This window comes from Microcaecilia unicolor, chromosome 2 (assembly GCF_901765095.1).
Source record: "Microcaecilia unicolor chromosome 2, aMicUni1.1, whole genome shotgun sequence".
In the NCBI taxonomy this organism is placed as follows: domain Eukaryota; kingdom Metazoa; phylum Chordata; class Amphibia; order Gymnophiona; family Siphonopidae; genus Microcaecilia; species Microcaecilia unicolor.
The window spans coordinates 457,917,662-457,940,045 of NC_044032.1; the positions used below are offsets into that span (position 1 = coordinate 457,917,662).

The 22,384-nt window shown below is 41.1% G+C and overlaps 1 protein-coding gene across 1 annotated transcript in view; it reads right to left on the reverse strand.

The window, feature by feature from the left end:
- Positions 1 to 22,384, reverse strand: part of DYSF (dysferlin) — a 591,346-nt gene that overhangs the window by 55,619 nt on the left and 513,343 nt on the right. Inside the window, exons 46-48 of the mRNA XM_030190967.1 lie at positions 16,410 to 16,552; positions 5,700 to 5,839; positions 562 to 650 (exon numbers count right to left, since the gene is read on the reverse strand). Of these exons, the coding sequence (XP_030046827.1) occupies positions 562 to 650; positions 5,700 to 5,839; positions 16,410 to 16,552 (372 nt within the window). The remainder of the gene's footprint in view (positions 1 to 561; positions 651 to 5,699; positions 5,840 to 16,409; positions 16,553 to 22,384) is intronic.

The window sequence follows — 22,384 nt, forward strand, 5'->3', positions numbered from 1 at the left end:
TAGAGCAGGATTTTGGCACACTAGCTATTTTTAAAGCGGGGTATATGTAAGTGAGGGTCTGTGCTAATGTCTACCACACAGTAAAACCCATGTTATCTGCTTTATAAAAGGGCCACTATGTTTAGCAGATCAGTGTGGTACTCTCATATCCTCTCTCTCTCTCTTATGAAGCCAAAGAAAGAATTGCATGTTCTGGTAATCCAGCTTCTTAATTAGCCAAATGTTTATCAGTGCCTTCTGACTGAAAAGAAACTTCTTAGACATAGAGGCATACCCTACAGACCCAACTTAAGGGCCTAAATCTCTGCAGCACAACTTAAACAAACCTTATAATGTATACTATACAGCTCTCCTTCTCTACTACTCCTAACTGTTGTCTAGATCTGTAAACCTTATAAGACTATAACATCAACCTGTATTTGTTTCTATACCGGAGCTGGCGAATGCCTTCATGGTACTATGTAAGCCACATTGTGCCTGCAAATAGGTGGGAAAATGTGGGATACAAATGCAACAAATAAATAGAGAATTTGAAACTGTTAAATTAGAGACAATGCTCACCTCTTTGCTTTTCGTGGTGTTATGTTGAACGGTGGGCCAGGTAGACCTAAGCACTTCGGAAACAAGTCTATCCACAGCTGTACCTTTCCCTAAAGCCAAAATAAGAATGTTGTTGTTGCACTAGTCTGATGATTAAGAAACTGTATGATTATGTTAAGCTAAACCACAGCTGGCGTGGAGCAGATGATATCTATTGTATAGGAAAAGAATCGGAGGGAAATTTTTCTTCAATATACAAAAATATTCCCTAAGTCTGCATATACAACACAATGATGGCCATTCTTATGGTTTAATTCTAATAATTTGTGTCCTAGCGGCCTACTGTCAGCTCAAGGATTCTTAATAAGTCTCACAGTGACACAGACAGGGAACAACACTGCAAGTCAGCAGCCATAAAGACCTATTAGCATTGTTTTTGCTATGTTACATAAGTGATGAGGTTCAAATAAGAGCAGGGATCTAACATGTTAAACTTTCTTCTAATTACATTATAGCTGTCTCTACATTATAAACCAAAAGAAGGGGAGGGAGGGAACCCATAGGCAGACCCACAGAAGCTGTGCCCATGGTGATTAAAAAAATAACTAGGTTTTCTGAACTTGCCAAACATGTGGTGTCTGGCTAAGGGGTGTGATCTTATTGGCTAAAGTGGTTGAAATTCATGGTGATTTGTGCTACTCTGTGCCAGACAGCTGCAACTGTTCTATCAGCAATACTTTCCCAAGGTCAGGTAAAGGGTCATGCATTTATCACCTTTCTATGGTACAACCAAAGAGGTTTATGTATTATATACAGGCGCTTTCTCTGTCCCTAGTGGGCTCATAATTTGAGCTTCTGGGGCAATGAAGCTTTAAGTGACTTGCCCTGGATCACAAGTAGCTGCAGTGGGAATCAAACCCAATTCCCCAGGTTCTCAGCCTACTACACTAACCATTAGGCTGCTCTTCCACTCCAACCCTTTTGCAAACATCATGTGTAACACAGAGCCTATGAGGATCATAAGAGGGTCTGATTTCAAAACTATTTTGTCACAGACAGACCATAGGAGACACCTTTTCACAGACAGAATTCAGTTTTAGGTTTAACCCCGAAGTTTCTTGTCTATTTTATATCTACCTACCTATTACTGAAGTTGGTAACTGTGCTGTCCTCCAGGGATATAAGAACTGAAGCATTATGGATTCTCCCACTAGCACAGGGAAGGACTTTGTTACCCAAAAGAATACAGAAAATATCCTTAGAGGACAGTTTTCAAACACTATATGGAGATGTATGAGTAGAAATGTGGTTTGCATGAGCCTTTTTTACTGTATGCCGAAAACAACTGGCTTTAAGTTTGGTTCTTTCCTGCATAAAGGACTGTAGAACACCTCTTCCCATTGGTGAATCCAAGTCTCTGGTATAGTCAACAGCCATGTCTAAGATCCTATATAGAAAAAAATATTTCCCTTTCCTGCCTTTGACACATTGGTAAGGTATCTTCAAATATAATAAATTCTATAGTTTTCTGAAATAAAATAATGATTTGGAGGAAATTTCAGCACTTACTATAGCATCTTTAAAAGATCTGTATGGTGGCTTTTATGACCACCATTGTCAAATAGCTGTCATGCTAATGACATGTGATACATGAGCAAACAGAACAGTCAACATTGATCATGTTCCCCTTCACCTCTCTTTTCATCAACCATATTCTTCCTACTCATTCGTCTTCCCCTACTACCACTACCACCACCAAAGTGGCCTTATTCTTCCCCTTTCCTCCTTCTCTGCCCCCACACCTACATAATGTTCCACTTTTCTTCCTTTCCCTTTTTCTGCAGTAATACTAATTTTACAATTTCTCACCACTCCCACCTAAGCTTGTCAACTTCTTGACAAAGAAAGAGAGACACCTGCTCCACTCCATGCCCTCCCTTGCCCCACCCGCACCCCTCCTTTGTCCTACCCCATGTCCTACCCCCAAGTCCCTTGCTACACCTACAGTTGCACCTCTGCCACAACCCACTCCCTACAACCAATTGTCCACACTAGAGTTGCCATCTCAGATTATTTTGCAAACTTTACTTAACAGAAATAGAGCTCTAAAAATCAAACCTTACAAAAAAACGCATTCAACCAGACCTATATAGAAATCTTGTCATAATAAAGTAGCACTAATGTCCAGGACTCAAAAACTCAAACAGCAACAACCCAACCTTAAAAAGGCAGCATCCTAGAATGCCTATATCCTTCTTGCTGGAAAAACAGAACAAGTCAGACTGCTACAGGTCCCTTTACAGCAGGCTTGTCCAAGTTCAGTCCTCGAGGGCTGCAAACAGGCTAGGTTTTCAAAATATCCCTAATGAATATGCATGAGAAAGATTTGTATGCCCAGAATTCTCTCTCTGTCCCTTTCCTTTCCCATGTCTAGCGTATCCCCCTCTCTCTGCTCCTCCTCCTGTACCTCCCACCCTGGAGCCAGCATCTCTCCCAGTCTCCTTTGCTTCCTCCTCTCCCTTCCTGCATTAGTCCAGCACCCCCTTCCCTCAAGTTTGCTCTCTCTCTCTCTCTTTTCCATCTGCTCCCCCTGAAAGTCCAGTATTTCTCTCTCCCTCCTCCCCAGTCCAGTCTCTCTCTCTCTCTTTCTTCCACTATCCCTTCTGGTCCAGCAACATTCCTCTTTCTTCTCTGTCTACTGGTCTAGTATCTCTCCCCCCACCCCGTGCTCTCTCTGTTTCACCCAGGAGTCAGTAATCTCTCCCTACTCTCCACTCCACTCTGAAGGTCTGGCTTCTTTATCTCTCCCCCTTCTACAGGTCTATCATCTTGCCTTCTCCCCATTCCCTGCAGATCTGGCATCTCCCCATCTCATAGTGTGTCTGGAATCTCCTGTCTCCCCTCTCCCATAGGTCTGGCATCTCTCCCTTCCTTCCCCATCATGTGTCTGTCATTTCCTCCACCCCATGGGCCTGACATCTCTTTCCTCCATGGGTCTTGCATGACTCCCTCTTTTCCCCCTCCCCCCCAATGAAGGTTTGGCATCTATCCCTTTACCCATCTGTTCCTCAAAATGCAGTGATACACCAGCAGCAACAATGAAGACACACTCTTTCCAGTCAACCTCAGGGCCTTCTCTTTGCTGCACCCCACTCATAGAAGAGGTGAATTGCGGTAGAAGATGACCAGAAATGGCATGTCTTCATTGCTGTCACTGCTGCTGGAAACTCACCACATTTGGAGGACTGCGGGGGGGGGGGGGGGGGGGGGGAGGGGAGGAGGAGGAAAGTGGAAGGAATAGGGAGAAGAAAAGATGCTGGGCCTATAGCAAGGGGGGCCGGAGGGAGGGAAGAAGGAGAGAGCTGCCAGACAACAGGGCCAGGTAGCCTGAGGCCACATTTAAAAAGCAGCTTTTCTATTGCTGGTTTTAAGGGTCTGAAAAACCTCATGTTGTTCTGGGTAAGGTGGCAACACACAGCACTGGCACAGCAGACTGCTAAGGAGAGATACAGGAAATATGTAATTCCTGTCCCTATTGCTGTACTATCTCTGCTTGCGTATTGTCTCACGAAGAGCATGTGAGAAAAGGAGTAGCAAACAAGGGGACTATACACATGCAAGTCTTGTGCCTTTCATTCCTACTGGTGGGGCCTAGAATAAAAAAAAAAGCATATAAAAATAAGGAAGCTGTGAGAAAAAATCTGGAGAGAGGTGAAAAGAGAAGGACAGGAATCTGTGAGAAGGGAAAGGGTGAGACTAGGTGAGTAAGAAAGCACATAAGTACATACAGTAAGTAATGCCACGCTGGAAAAAGACCAAAGGTCCATCGAGCCCAGCATCCTGTCCGCGACAGCAGCCAATCCAGGCCAAGGGCACCTGCCGAGCTTCCCAAATGTACAAACATTCTATACATGTTATTCCTGGAATTGTGGATTTTTCCCAAGTCCATTTAGTAGTGGTTTATGGACTTGTCCTTTAGGGAACCGTCTAACCCCTTTTTAAACTCTGCTAAGCTAACTGCCTTCACCACGTTCTCCGGCAACGAATTCCAGAGTTTAATTATGCGTTGGGTGAAGAAATATTTTCTCTGATTTGTTTTAAATTTACTACACTGTAGTTTCATCGCATGCCCCCTAGTCCTAGTATTTTTGGAAAGCGTGAACAGATGCTTCACATCCACCTGTTCCACTCCACTCAATATTTTATATTCCTCTATCATGCCTCCCCTCAGCCATCTCTTCTCCAAGCTGAAAAGCCCTAGCCTCCTTAGTCTTTCTTCATAGGGAAGTCGTCCCATCCCCGCTATCATTTAGAGAGAGAGACAGAGAGAGAGAGAGAGAGAGAGAGAGAGAGAGAGAGAGAGAGAGAGAGAAGATTGAAGATCAAATGGTAGGAATGGGGGGAAGAGAGAGAGAGAAAGGGAAAGGGCAGGAGACAACCTGGAGGATATGGAGAAGAGGAACCTAGGTAAAGATGCCCCTTTGTTTTCTTTGTCTGCTGTTGTCTTTAGAGTACAGTCTACTCACTTATCGTACAAGACAATAACATCCCTCTTTAATGATCTTTTCTCTAACAAAAGTAGACCAAATTAATAGCCTAGTGATATGATCTCAAAGTGAAATTCTATCCATACCAGTGATATGTCACCATTTTTTTAATTAAAAGGTGCATACCATTACTGGTTCTTATCAAGGAGCCTTCATTAATTTTGCTCCATTTAGCAAGAGGATCTTTAACCATACTGCTCACAGTACAGTTCTCTTGAGTTCAGATCCCTATTACCCCATTTTAGAGCAGGACTGAGTTCAGACAAACTTTCAGGCTGCCTGATTTTCTAGCAAAATCGGGTTACTTTGCTGGTTGTAAATCAACACCAGCAACTCTTTGTATAAGCCAGATGTCCATCTCTGTTTTCCAGTAGCTCTTATGGCAAAATGAGACTGTCTGCAGTTTGAAGTTTGATCTTGAAATAGGAAACAACACCCTGACTCCTGTAACTGAATTACTTTAAAAACTTAAGGAGAAGAAAACTTCTATAAACATCATTGTCAGATTTCAATAATGGTTTTATTATATCAGATTCTAAAATAACAGCCATGCTCCTTTGATGCTTTTATGTTTGTTTCTTTAAAATAAATAAAGTTTTTTTTTGCTCCTACCTGCTCAATATCAGGCTGCAATGGACTATAAAGTGGCCTTGTCTCCACATGTTCCAGGACCAAACCTTGCTTCTGAAGGACATACAATGCTAAACGCTCCTCAGGTGGACCCAGATGAGGATTAGGGGGTTTGCTGCCCTCTAAAATAAAGCATATTATTCTTTTACTATCTTATCAACATAGAAATTACACTTCACACAAATCACACGTGAAGAAAGGAAAAACATAGGCTGACAATGGTAAATACATTTTATTGGCAAAATATTAGTGATGGGCAGTCAACGAAATAAGAAATGTTCAACAACATATTCTATGTTGCAGGGGCGTAGCTAGGTGGGGTCATAGGCCCCCACAGATTTAGCCCTGGCCCCCCTGCTTTCACCCCCCCCCCCCCACCGCCAACCCTCTCCCACCGCCGCCATCAGGTACCTTTGCTGGCAGGGGGTCCCCAACCCCCGCGAACCGAAGTCCTCTTCAGCGCCAGTCTCCGGCGCGTTGCTGATCTAGATTCTGTTTCTGTGAGTCCTAACATGCTGGACGTCAGGACTCACAGAAACAGAATCCAGATCAGCGAACAAGCCGGGCTCAGAGAACGGCGCTGAAGGGGACTTCGGCTGGCAGGGGAACCCAACCCCCGCCAGCAAAGGTACCTGGTGGTGGTGGGGGAGGGTTGGCGGCGGTTGGAGGAGGGTCGAAAGGGACGGGAAGGGGTGGCAGCACCGGGGGGGGGGGCTAAAATGTGACCCCTCACCTCGTGCTCTGGACCCCCCTCCTGCCGAAGTCTGGCTATGCCCCTGCTATGTTGTTGTATGTTGTTACCAAATGAAAATGAACAGAAAAAAACACTATTCATGTTTTGTCATTTGCCAATAATAATGCACTCTCTTTGGAAATAGTGTGCATTATGTGGAAAGAAAGCGCTTTCTTTCCACAATAGTGGAACCACCAAGCACACATGAACTACTGCATATGCACAAACTTGTGCTTGCATGTGTGTCCAACTTTGAAAAAAGTGTGCCCTCTCTCTGAAAAAGTGCACCTTCTTTCCACATAGTGCACACTATCCCCCTGATTGTATAAATGTCGCCAAAAATTGCATGTGCAAATTTTGACATGTTCCCGATTTGTGCATACAATTTAATAGAATGAGTCAATTAGTGCCAATAATTGTTTTTTTTAACAAGCGATCATTGACACCAATTAGATTTAATTAGGACCAACGTTTGTAAATTTAGGTGCAGGATCCACACCCAAAACAGGGGGCATGGGAATGGGAGAGTCATGGGTGTTTTAGGATGGAATAGAGGCTTGGCTTAGAGTCACGCAGATAATTACAGAATAATGGTGCTCCGTGTGTAAATTTAGGCACGGGCATTTGCACCATGTCTTAAGAATGTATTCTATATACCACACTGAACTTTAGGTTCAGCTTATACCATTTACGTGAGTATGTTTCAGTGCCAATTTTTTAAGTGCCATTTATAGAATTTAGCCCTGTACTCAAAGAATGTGCTTTAGTACTGGTAACTGGCAAATTGACAAAATGGCCAAATGAATATGAAAAAAAAATGCATTTTTGCTGGTTTAAAAATATATATATTTTATTGCAGGTCATGTGCTAATGCTGTTATTAGCGTGTGATACCTGAATAGAATTAACATAGGTGCACATACTGCCTGCCTCCTATTTAGGAGGCACTAAGTGTCCCTGTGTTAACTCTGCATTATTCAGTTACCGCACACAAATCGTAATGCGCTAGCTGGATAATGCAGCAACTCCCACTCTCTGCCAATGGCATGCCTCTTCCAAAAAATATTTTTTAAATAATCAGTAACTCGTAGAATAGCATATGCAAACAGGCAAAATACCACAAACCTTTTAATGTGTTTCTGCACTATTCTGTTTGCGTGCGCTCACCACATGTGTTAAGTGGTGTAGAAAGTCAGGATATGTTCATAGCTATTTATTTGGATTGGTACTTCTGATAGCACAATTCCATACAGTGCGCTAGCGTTCTTCAGAGTGCGCTAAATTTTTAGAGTGTGCTGTGTAGGCGCCTATAGGAATATTGTGGGTGTCTACAAAATTAATTTTTAGAATGTGCTAAAGAACGCTAGTGTCCCTTTGTAAACAGAGCCCCAAGTGTTTATTTCAATAGAATTTAGCACAGTAGAGCACCACATTATTCATATTCGAATTTAAATCACTATTCGGCCAAATACAAATAATATAGAAAATGGTCAAATCAAACTGAATATGAATATTTGGATCCTAATTATCATATTGATTTTTAGACAGAAAATCTGTAGCAGATTTCTGCTCAGGTGCTTTCAGATTGTCTGAAAAACTGAGGCGTTTTTTTTTTTATTTTTGATCAAAGAACTTCCATAGGAGATCTGGACAAAATCAGAAATTACTGTCGAAATTGAACCAGCCTGGAGTCCACATGGTTTGAAGTCAAATACAAATTATTCACAAATCTCTAGTGTTAACAGTGATTGTTGTTTGAGCATTATCATACATTTTAATATAAGCAGTGCAGCTTTTGATTTGATTCAGTTAAATGGAGGACAAATAAATGTGTGATCCAGCAGATCACTAGAGGGTGATTTATGCATACAAACGGCTTTAAAAATTTTCCAACATATACAGTATGCATGCACACGTATGGTAAATATGAATGAAGTATACACACCTGTCAGAAAGATATTCTCGGGATCAGGATTGGGACAGAGAATGCACTTACCTGCATAATTTTGGGGTAATTGTACATCCCAACCTGGATGCATGTAACTTTGCAGGAAAATGTACCTCATAAACAAGGAGGACAATCTTCAAAGGAATGTATGCAGATAAACTGTCATTCCTCAATGCAGTCAAAAGTCTGGACAATCTTCCTTTAAATTGCATTAATAGGAAACATTTCCAAGAGCATACTTAAATAAGGGGAAGGCAAAGTACATGTGTAGATTGTGTTTTCAATTCATTGCACATAGTTTGCGGCACAATTCTGCCGAAAGAAATGCATTTGCAAGTGGCCATGTGTACTTTGTACCTGAAGAAGTTTTCAAAGTGAAAGCAAAGTCTGCAAGTAATAAAAACAGCTTGAAAACTTCCTCCTGCCATAATATGATCTGAGAGATTAAATTGAACTGTGTAGAAGTTGTGCATTTGCAGTTTCAAGAATCAGAGTTTGATAAATATCATACACAATGGGATGTGCTTTTATATTGAAGCTATACAACATACTTAAGTATGATATGCATACAAGTAAGTTCTGTGGATGAAAAGGTGTTTGTCAATATTAAAAATATGGCCTCCTGTTAAATATGGCATTATGGGAAAAACCACAGCTGTAAAATCATTGTTGGGGTATAAAGTAATGGTCCAAGAAATGACAGACTTGTAAAAGTTTGTTTTTTTATTTAATGGCTTTGCTTTCTACAGCTAGCTAAACAGCTGTTTTCCAGATCTTAAGAATGTCAAACACAATGCTTTGTTTTTTATTTGATGTAAATGCCCCTGGAAAAAAAAGAAAGGGGAGAAAGACCCACACTTAACTTCACACCTTTTGAACTCTTCATAGGAGCTGCCCAAGAATAACATAAGGCCTGTCACACTCAGGATTTTCTTTCTTTGGGTGTATTTGGGAAGAAAAAAGCTTAGTGAATCAGGCAAATGGAGTCTTTGTTTAGCTTGTCCAAACTCTCTGGTCTATGAAAATAGTTGGGTGCAAAAGCCTGTTAGCTAGATTTACTACAAGGCACTATTGCATTAGTGTGCATAAACACTGTTAACATGCATTACTAGTAAATACGTCCTACAACATAAACATGGGACCAGTGGTAAATAACACACTTTAAACTATGTCAGCATGTATCTGGATGCCAAGATGCATCCAGATACATACTGACAAAAACTCTCATTCTCATTCATACCCTTCCTTAAAACATCCACTGTGGGGACCAACATAGTCTCCACCCCATGTGCATGTCTAAACCAAATTAGAAGTGATCAAGACAATCAGCATCTACCACAAATTCCTCCAATTGTTTTAAAGCTACCTTTTCTAGTACTTTACACAAAAAAGAAATCACTGAAAAAGGGTGATAATATTTAGTTTAGTTCAACAATAAAAATAAATTAACATCTATATCTTTCTAAACTTTCTTGAACCCATTCAACTCCACTCAGTACTTTACAGACCTCTATCATATCTCCCCTCAGTTGTCTCTTCTCCAAACTTAGGGGCCCTTTTACAGAACGGTGGTAAGCTCAATATGGGCTTACTGCTCACTACTCTGGGTCTACTGTCGGCCCAACATAGCCGCCGGCAGTAGTTCCGGGTCAAGTGTGCGCAATTTCTGGGCGGGGGAACCTGGAAATGGTTAGTGTAGCGGTAACCCAGTGGTAATTGGATATCACTGTGTGTTGCCCGGTTACTGTGGGAGCCCTTACCGCCACCTCAATGGGTGGCAGTAAGGTCTCCCCGCTGCAAGGCCATGTGGTAAGCGTTTTCTTATCGCATGGCCATTTTGTTTTTGGAGCCTTTTACCCGCTGCAGTATAAAGGGCCCTGGCGCATGAGAAAAACGGCCCCCACCGCTAGAGCGAGGTCCTTTTTCCCACAGCTTGGTAAAAGGACCTCTGAAGAGCCCTAACCGCTTTAGCCTTTCCTCATGAAGTCATTCCATCCCTTTACCATTTTTGTCGCTCTTCTCTATACCTTTTCTAATTCCACTATATATTTTTTGAGATGCGATGACCAGAATTACACACAGTATATGAGAAGCTGTCGCACCATGGAGCAATACAAAGGCATTATAACATTCTCATTTTTGTTTTCCATTCCTTTCCTAATAACTCTTAACATTCTATTTATTTTCTTAGCAGCCGCTACACACTGAGCAAAGGTTTTCAATGTATCATCAACAATGACACCTAGATTCTTTTCCTGGATGATGACTCCAAATATTGAACTTTGCATTACCATAGCTATCATATGGGTTCCTCTTTCTCACAAGTGTCACTTTGCACTTGCTCACCTTAAATGTCATCTGCCATTGGTATGCCCAATCTCCCAGTGTCATAAGGTCCTCTTGCAATTTTTCACAATCCTCTTGCAATTTAACAACTTTGAATAACTGTGTCATCAGCAAATTTAATTACCTCACTAGTCATTCCCATCTCTAGATCATTTATAAATATGTTAAAAAGCAGCAGTCCTAGCACAGACTCAAGGGGAACCCCACTATCTACCTTTCTCCATTTGGAAAAATGACCAGTTAACCCTACTCTTTGTTTTCTATTTTTTAACAATTTCTTAATCCACAATAGGACATTACCTTCTATCCCATGACTTTCTATTTTCCTCAGGAGTCTTTCATGAGGTAATTTGTCAAACGCCTTTTGAAAATCCAGATACACAATATCAACTGGTTTATTGTTATTCACATGTTTATTTACCCCTTTAAATAAATGTTTCAGATGGGTGCGCCAATATTTCTCTTGACTAAATCTATGTTGCCACTGTCTCATTAATCCATGCTTTTGTATATGCTCTGTAATTTTGTTCTTTATAATAGTCTCTACCATTTTGCCTGGTACTGACGTCAGGCTTACCAATCTATAATTTCCTGGATCATCTCTGGAACCCTTTTTAAAAACTGGCATTGTCCACCCTCTAATCTTCAGGTACCATGCTTGATTTTAAAGATAAATTACATATTACTAACAATAGCAGAATTAGAAAAGTTTCAAAGAAGAGCGACAAAAATCATAAAGGGGATGGAACTCCTCTCATATGACAAAAGGCTAAAGAGGTTAGGGGTCTTAGGCTTGGAAAAGAGACAGCTGATGGGAGATATGATAGAGGTCTAGAAAATGTGAGTGGTACTTTCAAAAAGTACAAAGACTAGGCTACACTGTTATGATTGATATCTCTGGAAGACCTATAAATAAGAAAATCTATGAATAAAAAATATTTTAAAAAACTAGGGGGCACTCAATGAAGTTACTCTTCTGCTCTTGCAGCTCTTCTACTCTATTGATGTTATCAGAGTCAATATGATTGTACGAGTTCTGTAGGCATCTATTGCAGTGAATAATGTATAGAGTGTAGATAGACAAGTTATGGGTTTGTAATTTTTCAGAAAGTTATTTAGATCTCCCTTTGAAAGAAGTGCTGTTCTTGTTATTAGCCACTGTTGTGTTAAGTCTGGCTGCCTGATCTTGATGGAGCGATACTACATTTTGAGCCTAAAATCGGTCATCCATGTGGACTCTTCCAGTTTGAGGCTCTTTTTAACCTATTTTCCCAACTCTTTTGTTCAAAGATAAGTACCCATTATAAAATCACATTGACTGTTGGTTTTGGTGCCTATATTTGGGTGCTAGGACTTACACCTGCTAAAAACCAGGTGTAATTCTTGGAGCTCAATTTAGATGCACATCCCCGGTAATTCTATAACACTGCACACAAATTTTATGAATGTACCTGACCCACCCATAATCCACCCAAGGCCACACCCCCTTTGGGGTTGCGTGCTATGGGATTTGGGTGCCCATTGTTATAGAATAGCGCATAGCAAGATGTGCACACAGTTCAATTTGGTGCTGATTAGTGCCAATTAGTGGCACTAATTGAATTGTGAGCCAAGTTTGTTGGGCACACATCTTGAATCAGTACCATAGATAGAATCTAGTGGATTGTACCTACTTTATGTCATCTCTGCACAGGAGTTCCCAGGGATACATTCTGGGCAGAGTTGCATGTATTTAAATATGTGCATGTATTCTATGCATGTATATATATATATATATATATATTTTTTTTTTTTTTTTTTATATATATAAATTTTATTGATCATGTGCAGTATGGGTGGGAGGGTGGTAATTTTGAACATTTTTTGAATTATAAAGAGCAATATTAGATCTTTACATTAATGTCAGTATCAATGTCAATGTTATTCTTATGAACTGCTAAATTCCCTAACAACGTTTAGTGTAGTGTACAACAAGCAATACAGAGTAAACCATCCAAGAAATAAATGTACATAACATAATTCAACTCAAAATAATAATCATCCTTCCTAATACATAACACAAAGAAGATCTTACTATCTAGTGAAACAGGAAAGTTTCAACCCTCTTCCAAAACAATAAATAGTTACATTCTATTCTACTATTTAAAGGAAGTGAGTTCCAGAATGATATCCCTAAAACAAAAAAAATGGTATTAGCTAATTTGTTAAAACAAATATTTCAGAAAAAAATGAAGGCAAATTATCAACTGATTATACAAGTGAGAAGAAAACTTAGGCAAAGACACTGAAACAGCCTTTCCTAGGAATTCTGGAGTGCATTCATTCAAAATTTGAAAAATCAAACATGATGTTTTAAATAAATATGCTCCTTAAATACGGTTCTACCATTGGGGTTAAACAAGGAAGTTGAATAGATGGCTTTGTGATTAGCTAGAAAGATCTGGGGAGTGGCTATTTATATGGTTAGAAAGACACCATGGCCATCTTGGATAGAACCACATCTGAGAGGAGAAAGTGCTGAAAAGAAGTAATGTGGATCTGGGATTAAAGACAATATTATGAAGTATGATGATATGACGTAGTGATTTTTACTTTCTGCTTGCCTTTCTAGCAGACTTTTCTATGATGAGTTCATGTCAAAATGTCTCCCTGATGAATCTTTGGGTCTTTATCGAGTGAAGATCTCTAAACATAAGTAATGGATTTATTTCTGAGCACTTTTTATGCCTTAGGCCTTTTCTGAGCAACGTTTTTATGTAAGACCACTGATTGTGTTTTGAAAAAGAAATATGCTATTTTGAAAAAAAGTTGCTGCAAAATATAGTATGACCTGATGAAGATGAATGGTATATATTTTATAACATATACATATATATGCATAGAATACATGCACATATTTAAATCTTCTTCACAATAGGTCAATAGGTGTAAATTAGAGCAAGACCACGTGTGCTACTGGGGGACATAGTATATGACATTTATAAAAGCATCTAGGAACCTATGTTGCCTCTAAAAAATAGCTGTATTTTAGAAACTGTTGTAAAATTTGCCTCTTAACGTATTACTTTGCTAACATATAGCCACCAGGTAGATTCACACACCTTTTTTTAAATAGTTCAACAAAAGCTGAATCTAGAAAGTTACTGAAGTGCGAGCCTACCTGTCAGTAACTCATACCATTTCTATTAGTTCTTTTCTGACAGTTCCTATCACTTGCGATTTTAACATGCTAATGCATAGTCTCTAGCATGGATGTAGAATCACATTGGTTCATGAACTTGTCAAGTCAAAGCAATATTTCATCCCTTCAAAATGGGTAACATTCTCTCACTTTAAATGTTTCAAAAAGAATGGATGTTAGGTATTTCTGAATCACTAATGCATACACTTCAAGATATTATACCAGGCTCCACAGAACTACCAAGAAATTCTAGCAGACAACCTCTATGGGGAGCTGGGGCTCCCCAAGTGTCTGCATTACCTGTGGTACTCTTAATTTGTGTTTGGACCACATCTGTAGTCTTTTAGCTCAACATGACATTCATTACAGGATTTACACAGATTATAATCAATTTTTCCTCCCCGTAATTACATTCATGATACTTTTCTGCTAGCTGCTAAATATCTGGGCTCCATTGGAAAATGGATGTCTAAGAGCAGATTACTGATAAAATCATAGCAAAACTGCAGTAATGGTTCTCAGTAGAATGAAGATCTCTGATTGTCCTATGGGTTCACATCAAGTACCAATATCATCTCAGGTATGTAGCGTGGAGGGTGATTTCAGATAGTTCCTTATCTATGAAGTCTCAAGTAACTGAAGTGGTATGAGCGTCTTTTTTTAAATTGTGTTTATTGAGGAAGGTAAAATGATATATTTCTTCAGATGATTTCAGAACTACGTTACATGCTCTAGCAACTCATCCACTAACAGAACACTACATTTTGAACACATTTCACCATGTCTAACCTCCTTACACTGGCCCCAAAGATATGGAGGACAAAATTCTAAACATTGACACTGATTCAGGAGCCCTTTTACTAAAGCTTAGTGCATGTTAACACAATTAGCACGTGCTAAAACCTAAGAAGCCCATTTTATACCTATGAACATCTTAACAGAATTAGCACATACAAAGTTTCAGTAAAAGGGACCCTCGCTGAGCTCTATGTGGGGATGTGCTTCAACATTTCCATACAATTTTGAAAATGTATAGACTCTTTCATTCACTTGAGAAATTGCAAGAGGACCCTATGAGACTGGGAAACTGGGCATCCAAATAGCAAACTGAAGGCCCTGTTTGCTAAACTGCGCTAGCGTTGTTAGTATGTGGTAAACACTAGAGTTGCCCAAATGTTCCTACGGGCGACTTAGCGTTTAGTGCATGCTAATCATTACTGCACACTAAAAATGCTAGCACACCCTTAGCGTGGCCTAGTAAAAGGGCCCTAAATTTAATGTTAGAAAATGCATAGTGATACACGTAGGGAAGATCAACCCAAACTATACTTCATAATGCAAGGTTCTACATTAGGAGTTACCATTCAAGAAAAGTATCTAGGTGTCATCGTTTATGATACATTGAAATCCTCAGTCAGCAGTGGTGTCCAAGAAAGCAAATAGAATGGTAGAATAAAACAGAAATTGTTATAATGCCTTTTGTATCACTCTAGGGTGTGACTGCACCTTGAATATTTTGTGCAACTCTGGTCACCACATCACAAAAAAGATATAGTGGAATCAGAAAAGGCACAGAGAAAGGTGACCAAAATGATAAAGGAGATGGAACGACCCCCCTATGAAGAAAAGCTACAAAAGCTAGGGCTCTTCAGATTGAAGAAGGGGGGATATGTTAGACGTCTATAAAATCATTAATGGAGTGGAATGGATAGATGTGAATCACTTGGTTTTGTTTTCTTACAAATGTACAAGGACTAGGGGGCTTGCAATGAAGTTATTAAGCAGTATATTCAGAATATATCAGAGAAATTACTTCTTCACTCAAAGTGTAATTTAGCTCTGGAAGTTGTTGCCAGAAAGCTCCTAAAAAAGTTCAAAAACCATTATTAAGGTACAATTGGGAAGATCTACTCTTATCTACTTTACTTTTTTGGGATCTCCAGGTGCTTGGAACCTGGATTGGCCACTTGGAAACAAAATGATGGGCTAGATGGACTTTTGAGTATTTAGGGTACTCAATTACTTCATATACTTTCAATTAGGCATTGCCACTTATTGGAAACTCATAATCATGTTTTCGCCATAACAGAAAGGAACAGATTACCAAAGGATTTGAGAATGATTGATTCTGTGATAACATTAAGAAAAAGGCTTAAGGCATTTATATTTGGCCAAGCCTTTGCTTACCTGCTAGGTTAACTCTGGCCTTTAGCAGATGATACAAAAAAAAAAAAGAAAATTCATCTATGTGGAGTGGCAAGATATTGGAGTTAAAGTAAAACGTGGCTTGCTAAAATGTGTGTGTGTTTGTAACTTGTGCTTTACGATGGAATGTGTATGTCATGCTGTTATCCACTTTGGACTTGGGATAGAAAGGACTACAATGTTTTAAATCAAATAATAAGGTAGAATTATTGTACAGTGATTCGTGGTGAGCGTTCAATAAAGACAAAACGAAGGAAATAATGAAGGTAAACATATTTACCAAATTCTGACAGGGTATACACATGGCCTTTAAATATTATTTTGTCTTGGTTGTAGACTGGAGCTTTGTAGTTCCGTTGTTGACAAAACATTTGGAGAAGCTGAGAAGGTCGGAGTTGATCTCGCCACTGATTAGGTCCAGACCTGAACCAAAAATATAGCTTAATATTACAAACCATCAAGTTTAATAAAGTGGGTGAAGGACTAAAATCAAGAAGATTTTTAAAACAGTAGTCTGTCTAAGCTGCAAACATTTCTAATTACCATGTAACAGTCATAGATTCCCATGCAGCAGTGAGAGATGAGGTGATTTATAATTCAAATATAATAAATAGATTCATTGCACTTTTTAATAAGAAAATGGTAAAAACAATTTGCAGTAAAACTAGTTTTGTCTACAAAACCTTACAATCACACTACAACAACAATTTAATGGGACTTTTTTTTCTTTTAGAAAATTATTATGTTATAATTTAGGGGCCCTTTTACTAAAGTGCAGCAGGTTTTGTGCTTACGTTAGTTGCAAAACTCAAAGTGCTGTAAATGCAAAGACTCTGCCGTAACTGTTGGGGGTGTGGCCACAATCTTCCCTGCAGTTACTACACAGAGCAGACATTTACAGCATGGTAAATGTACTGACCCATAGAATGGTAAGTATATATAACGTGGAGAGGCATTTTTGATATGACGTCTAAGTATGACTTTGGGCAAATATAGCAAGTTTCAAAAATGGCCACTTGCTACATGTGTGTTTATCTTTTTAATCCATGTTTGGAAGAAAAAAAAAGGGCCAAGTGAAAAATGCACAAAATCAAGCCATTTGGGATGTAGGAGGAGCCAGCATTCTTAGTAAACTGGCTACACAGTGGTAGAGCAGTGGGACACCATAGGGGCACTGCAGTGGACTTCACATAAAAGCTCCCAGGTACACATCTCATACTTACTCCACTATATTGCAAGGTGACCCCTCAAAGCCCACCAACAACCTACTGTACCTCACTATACACCACTTCAATAGCTCTTATGGCTGTAGGTGTCACCTATATGTGGGTACAGTAGGTTATTGGTGGGTTTTCAAGGGCTCAACCTTTCCACCACAAGTGAAACAGTTAAAATGGATAATAGACATGACTCCCCTTCTCCACAGTGCACTGACTACTAAGCTACTCCAGGGATCTGCTTTCTGTTTGACAGGACTGGTCATAACATCTGAGGCTGTCATAGAGGCTTGAATGTACTATTTCTTTCACGTGTTTGGGAGGTGGGATGGGGTCACTGATTACTGGGGGAGTAAGGGGGGGGGGTCAATCCTTTATTCATCCAGTAGTCTTCAGGGCTCTTTTTGTTTTAGTTTTAGCTCAAAATGTCTTAGTTTTAGTTCCATTACAAAAGAAAAACAACCAAATGTTAGGAACACCCTAACCCCGCCTCCAACACACCCCTTAGACGTCCCCCTGTGATTTGGATGCACTGCAGATGAAATGCATAAATATACCTCTGGAAAATAGGTTTTGAAAATAGCAATTTGAACATTTTAGCACGCAAAACATCCAAATGTTGCACTTTTTATACATTTTTCTCTTTCAAAAATGAGCCCATAGTAACATAGTAGATGATGGCAGATAAAGACCGGTAGGGTCCATCCCATCTGCCCAACAAGATAAACTTATAGTATAAGGTATGATGTGATAACACATATGTATATTTGAACTTGATTTGTTCTTGCCATTTTCAAGGCACAGACTGTAGAAGTCTGCCTGGTACTGGCCTTGCTCTCCAACTTCTGAAGTTGTCATCAAAGCCCCACTGTAGCCCATCCAAATCTGTACAGCCACGATCAAGGTAGAGACCATAGAAGTCTGCTCAGTACTGGCTTTGCTTCCCAGTTATTGGTATTGCCATCTATTCATCACTAAGCTTATTTGGTTCCATGCCTTCTATACAGGATTCCTTTTTGTTTATCCCACACATTTTTTAATTCCTTTACCATTTTCATCTCCTACACCTCCCATGGGAGGGCATTCCAGGAATCTGGAAAAGATCTGTTTGTAGATTAATAACTTTCACATATTTGAATGTCTGTATCATATCACCCCTGTCTCTACTTTCCTATACAAACCTCACACCCTCCCCATCTCAAACAACCTAAAAATTCTTGGCATAACAATCGACCGAAACCTCACTCTAGAGAACCAAGCAAAATCTACCATAAAGCAGGTTACAATAATCAAGACGAGAGGTGATAAGAGTGTGCATAAGGGTTCTGGTAGAGTGCTCAGAGATGAAGGGACGGATTTTGCTGATGTTATAGAGAAAGAAACGACAGGTTTTGGCAATCTGCTGAATGTGAGCAGAGAAGGAGAGAGGAGTCAAGATGACCCCAAGGTTACAAGCTGATGAGACAGGGAGAATGAGAGTGCCATCCACAGAAATAGAGAAAGGGGGGAGAGGAGAGGTAGGTTTAGGGGGAAAGATGAGAAGCTCGGTTTTGGCCATGTTAAGTTTCAGATGACGTTGAAACATCCAGGCAGCAATATCAGATAGGCAGGCTAAAACATTGGTCTGGATGCTGGTTGAGATTTCGAGGGTAGAGAGGTAGATTTGGGAGTCATCAGCATAGAGATGGTATTGAAAGCCATGGGATGATATCAGAGAGCCAAGGGAAGAAGTGTAGATGGAGAACAGGAGAGGACCGAGAACAGAACCCTGAGATTGGTAGAGGGATAGAAGTGGAAGAGGATCCACCAGAGTGTACACTAAAGGTGTGAAGCGAGAGGTAGGAGGAGAATCAGGAAAGAACAGAGCCCTGGAATCCAAATGAATACAGCGTATCAAGGAGTAGGCTGTGATCAACAGTGTCAAAAGCGGCGGATAGATCGAGAAGGATGAGGATAGAATAGAGACCTTTGGATTTGGCCAGGAACAGGTGATTGGAAACTTTTGTAAGTGCAGTTTCAGTTGAATGAAGAGGGTGAAAGCCAGATTGGAGTGGGTCAAGAACAGCTTGAGATGAGAGAAAGTCAAGACAGTGGCGGTGAACGGCGTGTTCAAGTAACTTGGAAAGGAAGGGGAGGAGGGAGATGGGTCGATAGTTGGAAGGACAGGTAGGATGAAGTGAAGGCTTCTTAAGGAGTGGTGTGACCACAGCATGCTTGAAGGCATCAGGAATGGTCGCAGTGGAAAGTGAAAGATTGAGCATAGACAGATAAAGGAGTGAGAGTAGGAGAGATGGTGCTAAGTAGATGGGTAGGAATAGGATCAGAGGAACAGGTAGTTAGTTTCGAGAAGGAAAGAAGATGTGTAGTTTCCTCTTCAGTGATTTCAGAAAAGGAAGAAAAGGAGGCAGGGGTTGGAGGGTTGAGAGAATGGACTAAGGGAAGGAGAGGTGGAGGTTATCTTGTTGAGAATTACTACTACTACTACTATTTAACATTTCTAAAGCGCTACCAGGATTACGCAGCGCTGTACAATTTAATAAAGAAGGACAGTCCCTGCTCAAAGGAGCTTACAATCTAAAGGACAAAAGTGCAGTCAATCAAATTGGGGGCAGTCTAGATTTCCTGGATAGAGGTACAATGGTTAGGTGCCGAAAGCGACATTGAAGAGGTGGGCTTTGAGTAAGGATTTGAAGATTGGCAGGGAGGGGGCTTGGCGTATGGGCTCAGGGAGTTTATTCCAAGCATAGGGTGAGGCGAGGCAGAAAGGGCGGAGCCTGGAGTTGGCGGTGGTGGAGAAGGGTACTGAGAGGAGGGATTTGTCCTGTGAGTGGAGGTTACGGGTAGGAGCGTAAGGGGAGATGAGGGTAGAGAGGTAATGAGGGTCTGCAGATTGAGTGCATTTGTAGGTTAGTAGGAGAAGCTTGAACTGTATGTGGTACCTGATCGGAAGTCAGTGAAGTGACTTGAGGAGAGGGGTGATATGAGCATATCGGTCTAGGCGGAAGATAAGACGGGCAGCAGAGTTCTGAACGGATTGAAGGGGGGATAGATGGTTAAGTGGGAGGCCAGTGAGGAGTAGGTTGCAGTAGTCAAGGCGAGAGGTGATGAGAGAGTGGATGAGAGTTCGGGTGGTGTGCTCGGAGAGGAAGGGGCGAATTTTGCTGATGTTATAGAGAAAGAAGCGACAGGTCTTGGCTGTCTGCTGGATATGGGCAGAGAAGGAGAGGGAGGAGTCGAAGATGACTCCGAGGTTGTGGACAGATGATACGGGAAGGATGGGGTGTTGTCAATTGAAATAGAGAGTGGAGGGAGAGGAGAAGTGGGTTTGGGTGGAAAGACAATGAGCTCGGTCTTGGCCATGTTCAGTTTCAGGTGGCGGTTGGACATCCAGGCAGCAATGTCGGATAAGCAGGACGATACTTTGGCCTGGGTTTCCACAGTGATGTCTGGTGTGGAGAGATAAAGCTGGGTGTTGTCAGCATAAAGATGATATTGGAAACCATGAGATGAGATCAGCGAGCCCAGGGAGGAGGTGTAGATTGAAAAAAGAAGGGGTCCAAGGACGGATCCCTGAGGAACTCCAACAGAGAGTGGGATGGGGGTGGAGGAAGATCCATGAGAATGTATTCCGAAGGTACGGTGGGAGAGATAAGAGGAGAACCAGGAGAGGACAGAGCCCTGGAACCCAAATGAGGATAGTGCAGCAAGAAGTAAATTATGATTGACAGTGTCAAAAGCGGCGGACAGGTCGAGGAGGATGAGGATGGAGTAGTGACCTTTGGATTTGGCAAGGAACAGGTCATTACAGACTTTAGTGAGTGCCGTTTCTGTCAAGTGTTGTGAGGAGGCAGGAAACTACAAGGCCAGAATGCACTGCAGCAGCAAGAGAATCAGAGTCGGGGGAGGACTCTAGCCAGGAAAGTGAGAAGCCAGCAGTTGATTGGGAAACTGAACCAGGTGTGAGAGGATTGCAGGAAGCTTTATTAAGAGAGTAGTGGAAAGCTGTAGGGTGTAGATGGAAACACTGGGGAAGCTCTCTCTGGAAAAGGTGACAGCTAGAGAAGGAAAGTAGATGCTTGTGTTTGACTGTTTGAGTAACTGTCTTAAGTTTGAGAAGGGTTTAAGTAGCAGGCTCTGAGAAAAGTGCCTTTTTGTTATGTTTGTCTTGAAGAAATGTTTATGTTAAAAAATAAGCCATGAGGAGTATGTTAAATGGCCATTAAGTCAGCCCTGGCTGGAGTCTGGAAGGGTGACCAGCTCACAGTGTACAGGGCAAAAACTGGATGGAAGCGGATCGAGGATGGCATAAGAGCACAGAAAATCAAGGCACCGGCTGTGAACGGCGCATTCAAGTATCTTGAAGAGGAAGGGTAGGAGGGAGATGGGGCGGTAGTTGGAAGGACAGGTAGGGTCTACTGATGGTTTTTTGAGAAGTGGTGTGACAACAGCATGCTTGAAGGTGTCAGGGACAGTTGCAGTGGAGAGAGAGAGGTTGAGGATATGACAGATGGGGGAGGTGACAGTAGGAGAGATGCTGTTTAGTAAGTTGGTGGGGATGGGATCAGAGAAACAGGTGGTGCATTTCGAGGAGGAAAGAAGGTGGCCGGTTTCCTCCTCGGTGATATCAGCAAAAGAGGAGAAGGAGGCCTGGGTTGGTTGGTTGAGGGAGTGGGTTAAAGGGTGAAGAGGAGGAAGAGGAGGGGGGGTGGGAGCGGAGGGCACTTTGAGGAGGGAGTTAAGTTTAATCTTGTGAACCTTATCATGAAAGTACTCAGCCAGATTCTGGGGGTTCAGAGATAATAGTGAGCTTAATTTTGTATGCTATTTTCTCTGATTACAAGGGCGGTAAAGTCCCGCGCTGTTCCAGCGCAATTTTTGGAGCACTGTTTGGAATATAACGGGGCATTGGATCATTTTCCCATAGAGGCACTTCCTTCCCTCTCCCCAGAGGCATGCTCTATCACTGTATTTCTCCATCCTGCAACTGCCTTTCCCTTTCAATCTTTTCCCCTCAGTCTGTCTGTAAAAGTTTCCCTCA